The sequence below is a fragment of the Neoarius graeffei genome, chromosome 15 (assembly GCF_027579695.1).
Source record: "Neoarius graeffei isolate fNeoGra1 chromosome 15, fNeoGra1.pri, whole genome shotgun sequence".
Classification (NCBI taxonomy): Eukaryota; Metazoa; Chordata; class Actinopteri; order Siluriformes; family Ariidae; genus Neoarius; species Neoarius graeffei.
This window is the reverse complement of record NC_083583.1, coordinates 40,567,616-40,580,965: the sequence shown is the minus strand read 5'-3', so window position 1 is coordinate 40,580,965 and position 13,350 is coordinate 40,567,616. Positions and strand designations below refer to the sequence as shown.

Sequence of the window (13,350 nt, the reverse complement as noted above, 5' to 3'; positions counted from 1 at the left end):
ATTCATTCTGGGAAGGTTTTTTTCAGCCAACTAGGTCAAAATAAATGTCTTGTAATGAGTCTTAGCATTTGACAGTTCATAACGATACACCATTCATCTGTGAAGCTTCATCAGTTCTACTGAATGGTTTCTGCTATTTAAACTCCAGGCTACTGGGAAAACATCTTGCAATTATGAACTGAATGCAAATCCACTCACCAAGACCTACGATGACAGGACAATCAGAAATGTTTCCCTTCCTAAACACATCTGCATAAATACAACCATACCAGCAACAACTGACCTTTCGAAAGCAAAGCGGACAGCGATGAACCCCAGCGCCAGAGGAAGAGAGACAAGGAGGTCATGAGGATGAGGATAGCGACTGCCCCTCGTTGTGCTTCCTTCAATGTCATGCCATGTAACAGCTGGAGGAAGCCAGAACTCCTTTGACCAAAACCACTGATTCAGCAGCTTCTCCATTCTACAAACAGATAGGAGACAAAAAGACTTGCTTGAGGATGTGAAAAGATGAGGAAACACCAACCCAAAATATACTTGTGTATAATTTTTTAAGCCTTTATTTGTCACATGGGCGGCACGGTGGTGTAGTGGTTAGCGCTGTCGCCTCACAGCAAGAAGGTCCGGGTTCGAGCCCCGTGGCCGGCAAGGGCCTTTCTGTGCAGAGTTTGCATGTTCTCCCCGTGTCCGCATGGGTTTCCTCCGGGTGCTCCGGTTTCCCCCACAGTCCAAAGACATGCAGGTTAGGTTAACTGGTGACTCTAAATTGACCGTAGGTGTGAATGTGAGTGTGAATGGTTGTCTGTGTCTATGTGTCAGCCCTGTGATGACCTGGCGACTTGTCCAGGGTGTACCCCGCCTTTCGCCCGTAGTCAGCTGGGATAGGCTCCAGCTTGCCTGCGACCCTGTAGAACAGGATAAAGCGGCTAGAGATAATGAGATGAGATGAGTCACATGTACAGTACATTAGGGCACATCCATCCATTATCTCTAGCCGCTTTATCCTTCTACAGGGTCGCAGGCAAGCTGGAGCCTATCCCAGCTGACTACGGGCGAAAGGCGGGGTACACCCTGGACAAGTCGTCAGGTCATCACAGGGCTGACACATAGATACAGACAACCATTCACACTCACATTCACACCTACGGTCAATTTAGAGTCACCAGTTAACCTAACCTGCATGTCTTTGGACTGTGGGGGAAACCGGAGCACCCGGAGGAAACCCACGGGGAGAACATGCAAACTCCACACAGAAAGGCCCTCGCTCAAAAGGACCTTCTTGCTGTGAGGCGACAGCGCTAACCACTACACCACCGTCCATTAGGGCACAGTGAAATTCTTTCTCTGCATTTAACCCAACTAGGAGCGTGACAATCCACAGCATGCCAGAGCAGTGGGTTCTGTTGTGTTGTGCACTGCAATGTGCTCAGTGGGACAGTCCCATGCCCTTAATTGGCATAAAGCTGCCACTGAAAATGAAGGAACGAATTGATGAATTATTGGATGCAATAATAAGCAATATTAATGCCATTAATAAAGACAGAAAGTAAACACTGGCGTGTGTAATTGTGTAACGGCTCAGTTTTTACCGGTAGAACAGGCCAAGTTAATGACGTCACCAGCACCATGCGGGCTTTAACCCTCACAGCTCATGTGCATCACAACAACAACATTTAACATTTCATTTCACAAAATATAGATAATAAATACCGGCAGACTGCATCCCGGGGTAATGTAATCCCTGAGGAGCATTAACAGCTTGCTGATTCGCTCTGAACCAGCACTCTGAGGAGCATCATTCCTCTCAGATTGTCCGGGAGCTGCAGCTGTTACACTGGCCTGCACACTGAGCTGCTGACAGGACAGGGACACCGCGGCTGCTAACGCTGCACTCCCGCACCCAGCACCGCGGCTGCTCATGCTGCACTCCCGCACTCAGCACCGCGGCTGCTCACGCTGCACTCCCGCACCCAGCACCGCAGCTGCTAACGCTGCACTCCCGCACTCAGCACCGCGGCTGCTCATGCTGCACTCCCGCACTCAGCACCGCGGCTGCTCACGCTGCACTCCCGCACTCAGCACCGCGGCCGCTCATGCTGCACTCCCGCACTCAGCACCGCGGCTGCTCACGCTGCACTCCCGCACTCAGCACCGCGGCCGCTCATGCTGCACTCCCGCACTCAGCACCGCGGCCGCTCACGCTGCACTCCCGCACCCAGCACCGCAGCTGCTAACGCTGCACTCCCGCACTCAGCACCGCGGCCGCTCATGCTGCACTCCCGCACTCAGCACCGCGGCCGCTCACGCTGCACTCCCGCACTCAGCACCGCGGCTGCTCATGCTGCACTCCCGCACCCAGCACCGCGGCTGCTAACGCTGCACTCCCGCACTCAGCACCGCGGCTGCTCATGCTGCACTCCCGCACTCAGCACCGCGGCTGCTCATGCTGCACTCCCGCACCCAGCACCGCGGCTGCTAACGCTGCACTCCCGCACCCAGCACCGCAGCTGCTAACGCTGCACTCCCGCACTCAGCACCGCAGCTGCTAACGCTGCACTCCCGCACTCAGCACCGCGGCTGCTCATGCTGCACTCCCGCACTCAGCCATCAGACACGCATAACGGCACAGAGCGGTGATTTCCAGCTTACCTGTCCGCGCTTCGGTGCGCTGATGAAGGAGACAAAAACAGAGCAGGCGGAATTATTCACGCTTAATAAGTGCCCGCTTCCTCTCGGGTTTTATTCCCGTTGTATCTGTTGCGGTCCGAGACTCTCAGCGCTGATTTCACCGAAGAATAACCGGCATTCTGTCCGGAGACCGGAAGGAACGTTTGCGACAGACGCGCGCGCGCCGAGTGACGGACTTTCAGGTGCCAAATACACGAAATAAATAATATTAATATTCAAAATAAAACAGAATAAAATGAATAAAATACTCTGTGTGTGTGTGTGTGTGTGTGTCAGAGGGAGAGAGAGAGAGAGAGAGAGGCTTGGGACGATGGAATTTCATCCCCTTTCAGTTCCTTAGTGTAAGGTGCAATTCTCGGTGCAGGTGACATTTTGCGCCATCTAGTGGCCAGTAATGGTGTAAACCCAGGCAACAAATTCTCAGCCACAACGCGAGACACTTGAGGGACAGACATGAGCAGGGCCGAAGGGTGGCCAGGGGTGGCCAGTGCCACCCTAGTGTGAAGCATGTTCACCCCAATGAGACGTCATCACTCACTCATATGATAATAATGATGATGAAGATTATTATTATTATTATTATTATTATTATTATTATTAGTAGTAGTAGTAGTAGTAGTAGTAGAAGAAGAAGATGTGGTGGTGGTAGTAGTAGTAGTAGAAGAAGAAGATGTGGTGATAGTAGTAGTAGTAGTAGTTAGTAGTAGTAGAGAAGAAGAAGATGTGGTGGTGGTAGAAGAAGAAGTGGTGGTGGTGGTAGTAGTAGAAGAAGAAGAAGATGTGGTAGTAGTAGTAGTAGAGAAGAAGATGTGGTGGTGGTAGAAGAAGAAGTGGTGGTGGTAGTAGTAGTAGAAGAAGAAGAAGAAGAAGAAGAAGATGTGGTGGTAGTAGTAGTAGTAGTAGTAGTAGAGAAGAAGATGTGGTGGTGGTAGAAGAAGAAGTGGTGGTGGTGGTAGTAGTAGTAGAAGAAGAAGAAGAAGATGTGGTAGTAGTAGTAGTAGTAGTAGAGAAGAAGATGTGGTGGTGGTGGAAGAAGAAGAAGAAGAAGAAGAAGTGGTGGTGGTGGTAGTAGTAGAAGAAGAAGAAGATGTGGTGGTGGTGGTGGTGGTGGTAGTAGTAGAAGAAAAAGAAGATGTGGTGGTGGTGGTGGTAGTAGTAGAAGAAGAAGAAGAAGAAGAAGAAGAGGTGGTAGTAGTAGAAGAAGAAGAAGAAGAAGAAGTGGTGGTGGTGGTGGTGGTGGTAGTAGAAGAAGAAGAAGAAGAAGAAGAAGAAGAGGTGGTAGTAGTAGTAGTAGAAGAAGAAGAAGAAGTGGTGGTGGTGGTGGTAGTAGTAGTAGTAGAAGAAGAAGAAGAAGATGTGGTGGTGGTGGTAGTAGTAGAAGAAGAAGAAGTGGTTGTAGTAGTAGAAGAGAAGAAGAAGAGAAGAAGAAGAAGAAGATGTGGTGGTGGAAGAAGAAGAAGAGGTGGTAGTAGTAGTAGAAAAAGAAGAGAAGAAATGGTAGTAGTAGTAGTAGTAGTAGAAGAAGAAGTAGTAGTAGTAGTAGAAGAAAAGTTTTAGTAGTCAGTGCAGTTACCAATGTCGCATACTGAAACATTTGCTAAAGCCCCAAATCCTCTCTCATTATGGCACCACAACACACTGAGTAATCTCAGACTTGGAAATCAAAGTCACCAAAACAAGATTACAAAATCAAACAACTGAAATTTACCTTTTGGCATTCAAACAGCTGAAAAACACATCAAGTACAACAGACCTGACTCCAAATGACAATACAATATGAACTTACACAATGTTAATAGACATTACATACAAACATTATAATATACTGTTCATTTCACTGAACAGCAAAAAAACTTACATTATCCTGGTGAGCTTACTGAGATATTTAATTGCTATTGATACAAAATAACCTCACGAGCAGGTTAACATCAGCTGCAGTTCTAGGTTTTGACCTTGGCCTTTATTGTAATGTAAACACTCACAAACAGTAAAGGGTCATCAGTGCAGTTGTTCACAATCCTCAGGTCTGTCTTCAGAGGAATTCCAAGCATGTTAATGCTTTACTTGAACCTCTGACAGATTGAAGAAAAACTGGTGTTTAAACATGCCAGTTCACCTGCCGGTCTCGAAACCAGTATGCTGGAGATAATTCACCTTTGACTACAGTGGAACATGCTTTAATCTACAGTATTTTTCCAAAACAATTACATGACGAAACAGTTATGTGGGTGTGTTAAATTAGTCTATTGCAAAAACCTGTTTCACCCATTCATTAAAGGAACAGTTGGCAGAGACTGAAATCTAAGTTGCACAATGTTACACTGAGCCCAAATATAGTAGATCAGCCAGTATATTTAGTTGTCCAGAGTTTATTTCTTCAGCTTTGCACTTCAGCTTTGAGGCTCACGTAGTTAAAATATAAGAGAAGCCTAGAGTGACAGGCTTAGCATCATGCAAACTGGCATGCCTAAATCCTCACATGCATAATTAAGCTAACCACAATCTCACCCATGTGTTTTTGAAAATCCCATTCCAGATTTAATGTGCCTTTGCTGTTATAAAAACCGCCACTCTTCTAGTAAGGCTTTCCACTAGAGTTTGGAATGTGGCTGTGCCACAAGAGCATTGAGGTTGGGCACTGGAGGCCTGGTGCACAGTCAGTGTTCCAGTTTATCCCAAAGGTGTTCAGTTCAAGATTCAAGATTAAAGAGAGCTTTATTGACAATGCATCCATATACAAGGATACACTGCATTGAAATACTGCTTCCCTCAGGCTCCCCATGGTGCGTTTTTAAAGAAATACAGTACTGTGCAAAAGTCTGAGGCACCCTATTTTTGTTTCATACAAACTTTGTTATGGATTTCTATTTTATGACTTCTATATTATCAAGATATATAATATCGTGGTGTTCTGGGGGGGGCAGCACATCCAAGAAGGACACATCCAGGCTGGACAAACCGATCAGGCGGGCCGGCTCTGTGGTCAGCATGAAGCTGGACTCTCTGGTGACGGTGGCAGAGAAGAGGACTATGGACAAACTACTGAACATCATGGACGATGCCAGTCACCCTCTGCACACCATCATCAGCAACCAGAGGAGCCTGTTCAGTGACAGAAAGTCCTGCACTTGGGAAGGAGCAAACAGACTTAAGTCTGTTTGTCCTTTGTCCCTCACGCCATCAGACTGTACAACTCCTCTCTGGGGGGAGGAAGGGTAACAGGAAAACAGAGGACAGGAAGGAGCAGTAGCCTAGCCTGACAAAAAGCAATACTGGACAATGTGCAATACCTCTCCTGCTGGACTTTTTTTTTCTTTTTCTTTCTTCTTTTCCCATATCTTATCTCATTATCTCTAGCTGCTTTATCCTGTTCTACAGGGTCGCAGGCAAGCTGGAGTCTATCCCAGCTGACTACGGGTGAAAGGCGGGGTACACCCTGGACAAGTCGCCAGGTCATCACAGGGCTGACACATAGACACAGACAACCATTCACACTCAATTTAGAGTCACCAGTTAACCTAACCTGCATGTCTTTGGACTGTGGGGGAAACCGGAGCACCTGGAGGAAACCCATGCGGACAACATGCAAACTCCGCACAGAAAGGCCCTCGCTGGCCACGGGGCTCGAACCCAGACCTTCTTGCTGTGAGGCGACAGTGCTAACCACTACACCACCGTGCCGCCCCCATACCTTATTCTTTTTTATATTTGTATATGTAAATACTTAATTTAATTTAATTTATCTAGAAGTTTTCTCTATTTTCTATTCTCTGTTTATCCTGTAATGATACTGCTGGAATTTTAATTTCCCTGAGGGAACCCTCCCAAAGGGCTCAATAAAATTCTGTCTAATCTAATCTAATCTAATCTAATCTAATCTAATCTAATCTAATCTAAGTCAGTACAAAACATTAAAGTCCAAATATTCATTTTCCAGCACAAAATTAAATGTTACAAAAAAATGTTTGTATCTGAGCAGCATATTACATAAGAGAGCACTTTTCAGATTAAAAAAGAAAACATAATGAAGGCTACTGGGTTTTGCTGCAAAATGAAGAAGCGAGTGTGACAGTCAAAGTGTTCAGAAGAACTGTGGCTGGTTCTGCAAGATGCTCAGTAAAACCTACAGCTCAATTCTTTATAAAACTGCACTCATTGTACCTGAGACTACTATTTTTTTTTTTTTAAAGCAAAGGGTTGTCTCACACCAAATATTGACTTTGTTTCATTTATTATGGCTAACTGCTATTTATAATATATTTTAATGTTGAAACATTTAATTTCATAATTTTTAAGCCATTTTTGGTCAACAGCATTTCTTTACATGTGCCGTAGACTTTTGCACAGTATTGTAGAAGATTACAAAACAAGGCATATACAGTGTCTTGCAAAAGTATTCATTCCCCTTGGTGTTTGTCCTGTTTTGTTGCATTACAAGATGGAATTAAAATGGATTATTGGAGGGTTAGCACCATTTGATTTACACAACATGCCTACCACTTTAAAGGTGCAAACTGTTGTTTTATTGTGACGCAAACAATAATTAAGATGAAAAAAAACCAGAAATCTGGAGTGTGCATAGGTATTCACCCCCTTTTGTATAAAACCCCTAAATAAGAGCTGGTCCAACCAATTCACTTCATAAGTCACAGTTGATTAAGATTCACCTGTGTGCAACCAAAGTGTCACATGATCTGTCACATGATGTCTGTATAAATCAATCTGTTCTGGAAGGACCCTGACTCTGCTACACTACTAAGCAAGCAACATGAAAACCAAGGAGCCTCCAAACAGGTCAGAGACAAAGTTGTGGAGAAGTATGGATCAGGGCTGGGTTATAAAAAATATCCCAAACTTTGAATATCCCAGGGAGCACCATTAAATCCATTATAGCAAAATGGAAAGAACATGGCACCACTACAAACCTGACAAGAGAAGGCCGCCCACCAAAACTCACAGACCGGGCAAGGAGGGCATTAATCAGAGATGCAACAAAGACACCAAAGATAACACTGAAGGAGCTGCAAAGATCCACAATGGAGATGGGAGTATCTGTCCATAGGACCACTTTAAGCCGTACACTCCACAGAGTGGGCCTTTATGGAAGAGTGGCCAGAAAAAAATTCATTTCTTAAGAAAACACGTTTGGAGTTTGCCCAACAGCATGTGGCAGACTCCGCAAACACATGGAAGAAGACTCTCTGGTCAGATGAGACAAAAATTGATCTTTTTGGCCATCATGGGAAATGCCATGTGTGGCGCAAACCCAACACCCTGAGAACACCATCCCTACAGTGAAGCGTGGTGGTGGCAGCATCATGCTGTGGGGATATCTTTGATTTGCAGGGACAGGAAAGTTGGTCAGGATTGAAGGAAAGATGGATGGCACTAAATACAGGGCAATTCTGGAGGGAAACCTGTTTGAGTCAGCCAAAGGTTTGGGACTGGGACAAAGGTTCATGTTCCAACAGGACAATGACCCTAAACATACTGCTAAAGCTACACTGAAGTGGTTTAAAGGGAAACATTTAAATGTCTTGGAATGGCCTAGTCAAAGCCCAGACCTCAATCCAATTAGTACAAAAATGCAAGAGACTTCAGTTCAGTTTGAAGAGTTCAAAAGTTCAGGTTTTACCAGGGTATTAAACAAGACAAGACAAGTTCAGTGGTGCTTGAAAGTTTGTGAACCCTTTAGAATTTTCTATATTTCTGCATAAATATGACCTAAAACATCATCAGATTTTCACACAAGTCCTAAAAGTAGATAAAGAGAACCCAGTTAAACAAATGAGACAAAAAATATTATACTTGGTCATTTATTTATTGAGGAAAATGGTCCAATATTGCATATCTGTGAGTGGCAAAAGTGTGTGAACCTCTAGGATTAAGTCAAGTCAAGTCAAGTTTATTTGTATAGCGCTTTTAACAATAAACATTGTTGCAAAGCAGCTTTACAGAATTTGAACAACTTAAAACATGAGCTAATTTTATCCCTAATCTATCCTCAATGAGCAAGCCTGTGGCGACGGTGGCAAGGAAAAACTCCCTCAGATGACATGAGGAAGAAACTTCAAGAGGAACCAGACTCAAAAGGGAACCCATCCTCATTTGGGCAACAACAGACAACATTGTAACAGATAACATTAACAGTTTTAACATGAAGTCAGTTTCGTTGATGTTATAACTCTTCATTGATGGGAACTTGAGTGCAAAACTGTTCATGACAACTGCAGTCCTAAAGTTAGCAAGTCTACTATAGTCCTCAGCCATAAAAGCATTACTGTAAGTGTCCAGAGCGTCTTGCAGGTGCGACTTTCAACTGTCCACATGGGGCCGTCCTCCACAGGAGCGATGCGATGAGACTCCAACCAGACACAGGGCACCAGGATGGATCAGGCAGGTCCGAGGAGCAGAAGAGGTCAGCATCTCGATCTCAGGATTGACATGTAACTCAGACGGACAGATTTTTTTTTTGGGGGGGGGGGAAGAGAAAACACAGGTTGTTAGGTATGCCCAATGTCACCTGAATAAGTAGGAACAGTATACATATTGCACTGAGTACAAGCAGGGACTCCGGCAACTAACTATGACAGCATAACTAAAAGGGGAGAGCCAGAAGGTAACACAGGCATGAGGAGGCCCCGGGACATAAAGCAGCCAGCCACTACACCATCAACAAACTCGAGTGAGTGAGCGAGCGAGTGGGGACTGACACCATCCATACATCCCAGTTTACCAAAACACTCTATGTCTGAGGACCCTCCAGATCTACACCTTTACCTCATAAACACCATTAACAAAAGGCTTGACTAAACAGATAGGTTTTCAGCCTAGACTTAAACACTGAGACTGTGTCTAATTCCCAAACATTACTTGGAAAGCTGTTCCATAACTGTGGGGCTTTGTAAGAAAAGGCTCTGCCCCCAATGTAGCCTTCACTATACGAGGTACCAGCAGATAGCCTGCACCTTTTGATCTAAGTAGGCGTGGCGGGTCATAGAGGAGCAGAAGTTCACTCAGGTACTGTGGTGCGAGACCATTCAGTGCTTTAAAGGTCAATAGTAGTATTTTATAATCAATACGAAATTTGATTGGGAGCCAATGCAGTGTGGATAAGACAGGGGTGATGTGGTCATATTTTCTAGTTCTAGTAAGGACTCTTGCTGCTGCATTTTGAACTAACTGGAGCTTGTTTATGCACTTATTGGAACATCCAGACAGTAAGGCATTACAATAATCCAACCTGGAGGTAACGAAAGCATGAACTAGTTTTTCCGTGTCATGTAGTGACATTAAATTTCTCATCTCATCTCATTATCTCTAGCCGCTTTATCCTTCTACAGGGTCGCAGGCAAGCTGGAGCCTATCCCAGCTGACTACGGGCGAAAGGCGGGGTACACCCTGGACAAGTCGCCAGGTCATCACAGGGCTGACACATAGACACAGACAACCATTCACACTCACATTCACACCTACGGTCAATTTAGAGTCACCAGTTAACCTAACCTGCATGTCTTTGGACTGTGGGGGAAACCGGAGCACCCGGAAGAAACCCACGCGGACACGGGGAGAACATGCAAACTCCACACAGAAAGGCCCTCGCCGGCCCCGGGGCTCGAACCCAGGACCTTCTTGCTGTGAGGCGACAGCACTAACCACTACACCACCGTGCCGCCCCCATTAAATTTCTTATCTTAGCAATATTTCTGAGATGAAAGAAAGCTATCCAGGTAATGTTATGAATGTGAGTTTCGAATGAAAGTCTGGGGTCAATAATCACTCCGAGGTCTTTTACTGCTGCACGTGAAAAAACAGAAAGGCCATCCAGTGTTACTGTGTAATCAGAAAACTTACTTCTAGCTGCATGTGGTCCTAGTACTTCAGTCTTGTCAGAGTTAAGCAGAAAGAAGTTAATAAACATCCAGTGTCTAATGTCCTTCACACATTCCTCAATTCTTTTAAGCTGGTGTCTCTCATCAGGTTTTGCAGAAACATACAACTGTGTGTCATCAGCATAACAGTGGAAACTAATACAATGTTTATGAATAATATCACCCAGAGGTAACGTATATAAAGAAAAAAGCAGTGGACCCAAGACAGAACCTTGTGGAACACCAAACTTTACTTCAGTATGTCTAGAAAAATCACCATTTACATTAACAGACTGATAGCGACCAGTTAAATAAGACCTGGGCCAGGAGAGGGCCGTTCCCTTAACTCCCACAACATTTTCTAGTCTATCCAGAAGAATGGAATGATCAGTGGTATCAAATGCTGCACTAAGGTCAAGCAATACAAGCAGCGAGACACAGTAATATTCTGAGTTTCTTTCTGAATTTTCAGATTTTATCTCAGATCTGGTTATTTCCTTAGACAAAACTTTAGTTGTCAAAGATTTTAATATTCACTTTGATAACCCAGAAGACCCTTTGAAAACAGCGTTTGTGTCCATTTTAGATTCAGTAGGGATTAATCAGAATGTCATAGGACCGACCCATAATGGTCATTACACCCTCGATCTAATACTAACATTCGGGTTAAACGTAGAAAATATAGTCATACTTCCACAGTCTGAAGTTATCTCAGATCATTATCTCATCTCATTCAAACTATGTCTGAGTAATAATATATGCACCTCACCACGCTACTGTATTAAACGTACATTCACGTCAACTACTGCACAGAGCTTTATAAATGATCTCCCAGAGTTATCAACTTTGATCGGGTCACTGTCAGCCCCTGCAGAACTTGATCAGGCAACTGAATGCTTAGAGTCAACGTTCCACCATACTTTAGATAATGTAGTTCCTCTTAAAAGGAAAATGGTCAGAGACAAAAAATTAGCACCTTGGTATAATGATGACACTCGCACTTTAAAACAGACCACTTGAAAATTGGAATGTAAATGGCATCAAACAAAATTGGTAGTGTTCAAATTAGTGTCAAAGGAGAGCTTCCTGAAGTATAGAAAAGCTCTTAGTGCTGCTAGGTCAACATATCTCTCCTCCCTAATAGAAGATGATAAAAATAATTCTAGATTCCTATTTAATACTGTAGCAAAATTAACCAGGAATAAGTCCACTACAGACACATGCACACCTGCAGTACGTACCGTAGTAGCAACAACTTCATGAATTTTTTTAATGACAAAATTGAGAATATCCGACAAAAAATTCAAACTACTCATTTAAGGTCAGACAATGTAAGTGGCCCTGTAGTTAACAATATAACTGTATCAGATCAGCAATTCGAATGTTTTACTCCCCTCAGAAAAATTGAATTACTTTCATTAATCTCGGCATCAAAAGCTTCAACTTGTGTACTAGATCCCTTACCTACACGTCTGTTCAAACAGATAATATCTGAAGTAATTGAACCGCTTCTAAAAATAATAAATTCTTCTCTTATGATTGGCTATGTACCCAAATCCTTTAAACTAGCAGTTATCAAACCCCTGATTAAGAAACCTGACCTTGATCCCTGTCAGCTGTCCAATTATCGGCCAATATCAAACCTCCCCTTTATCTCCAAGATCCTTGAAAAAGCTGTGGCACAGCAGTTATGCTTATATTTACATAGGAATAACATCCATGAAATGTATCAGTCAGGATTTAGACCTCATCGTAGCACAGAGACAGCTCTGGTTAAAGTAGTAAATGACTTATTGTTGGCGTCTGATCTATGGAATCAATTTTGTGCCAAAATGTTCATACAATACTTTTGAAATATCAAACAAAATTGACAAATCAAAATACAAAAAAAAAAGTTTGATATTTCAAAAGTATTGTATGAACATTTTGGCACAAAATTGATTCCACAGAATATGGCCCCGGGGGCCTGTAAATAATAAGTAACAGAATTAACTGGGTGGACCTATTTTTGAGGCTACATACATTATATGAGTATGAAGAACTTCAAATGTATTAAATTTATAACTAGGTTTGTGTGTTACACCTAGATAATCATTATAAATAACTGCGACGTCTCCTCTGCCAGTTAGACGAGGCTGGTATATATAACTGTATCCAGAAGCAAGGCGTGTAATAGTCGGTGAGGTCACAAAGGACCCCAGGGTAACTTCTAAGCAACTGAAGGCCTCTCTCACATTGGCTAATGTTAATGTTCATGAATTCACCATCAGGAGAACACTGAACAACAATGGTGTGCATGGCAGGGTTACAAGGAGAAAGCCACTGCTCTCCAAAAAGAACATTGCTGCTCACCTGCAGTTTGCTAAAGATCACATGTACAAGCCAGAAGGCTATTGGGAAAATGTTTTGTGGACAGATGAGACCAAAATAGAACTTTTTGGTTGAAATGAGAAGGGTTATGTTTGGAGAAAGGAAAACACTGCATTTCAGCATAAGAACCTTATCCCATCTATGAAACATGGTGGTGGTAGTATCATGGTTTGGGCCTGTTTCGCTGCATCTGGGCCAGGACGGCTTGCCATCATTGATGGAACAATGAATTCTGAATTATACCAGCGAATTCTAAAGGAAAATGTCAGGACATCTGTCCATGAACTGAATCTCAAGAGGAGGTGGGTCATGCAGCAAGACAATGACCCTAAGCACACAAGTCGTTCTACCAAAGAATGGTTAAAGAAGAATAAAGTTAATGTTTTGGAATGGCCAAGTCAAAGTCCTGACCTTAATCCAA

General features: G+C 43.6%; 1 protein-coding gene across 3 annotated transcripts in view; it reads right to left on the bottom strand.

Annotated features, from left to right (window-relative positions):
- The window catches only part of cers4a (ceramide synthase 4a), a 31,453-nt gene extending 26,624 nt beyond the window's left edge, over window positions 1-4,829 (bottom strand). The window contains exons 1-2 of one of the 3 annotated variants that reach the window (XM_060941306.1): window positions 4,671-4,829; window positions 284-463 (exon numbers count right to left, since the gene is read on the bottom strand). In XM_060941306.1, the coding sequence (XP_060797289.1) occupies window positions 284-463; window positions 4,671-4,687 (197 nt within the window). In that variant the 5' untranslated portion in view covers window positions 4,688-4,829. Of the gene's footprint in view, window positions 1-283; window positions 464-2,649; window positions 3,006-4,546; window positions 4,645-4,670 lie in introns of those variants that run through there. The other 2 variants (XM_060941308.1, XM_060941307.1) reach the window with 2 other exon arrangements.
- Window positions 4,830-13,350: the final 8,521 nt, after the last annotated feature.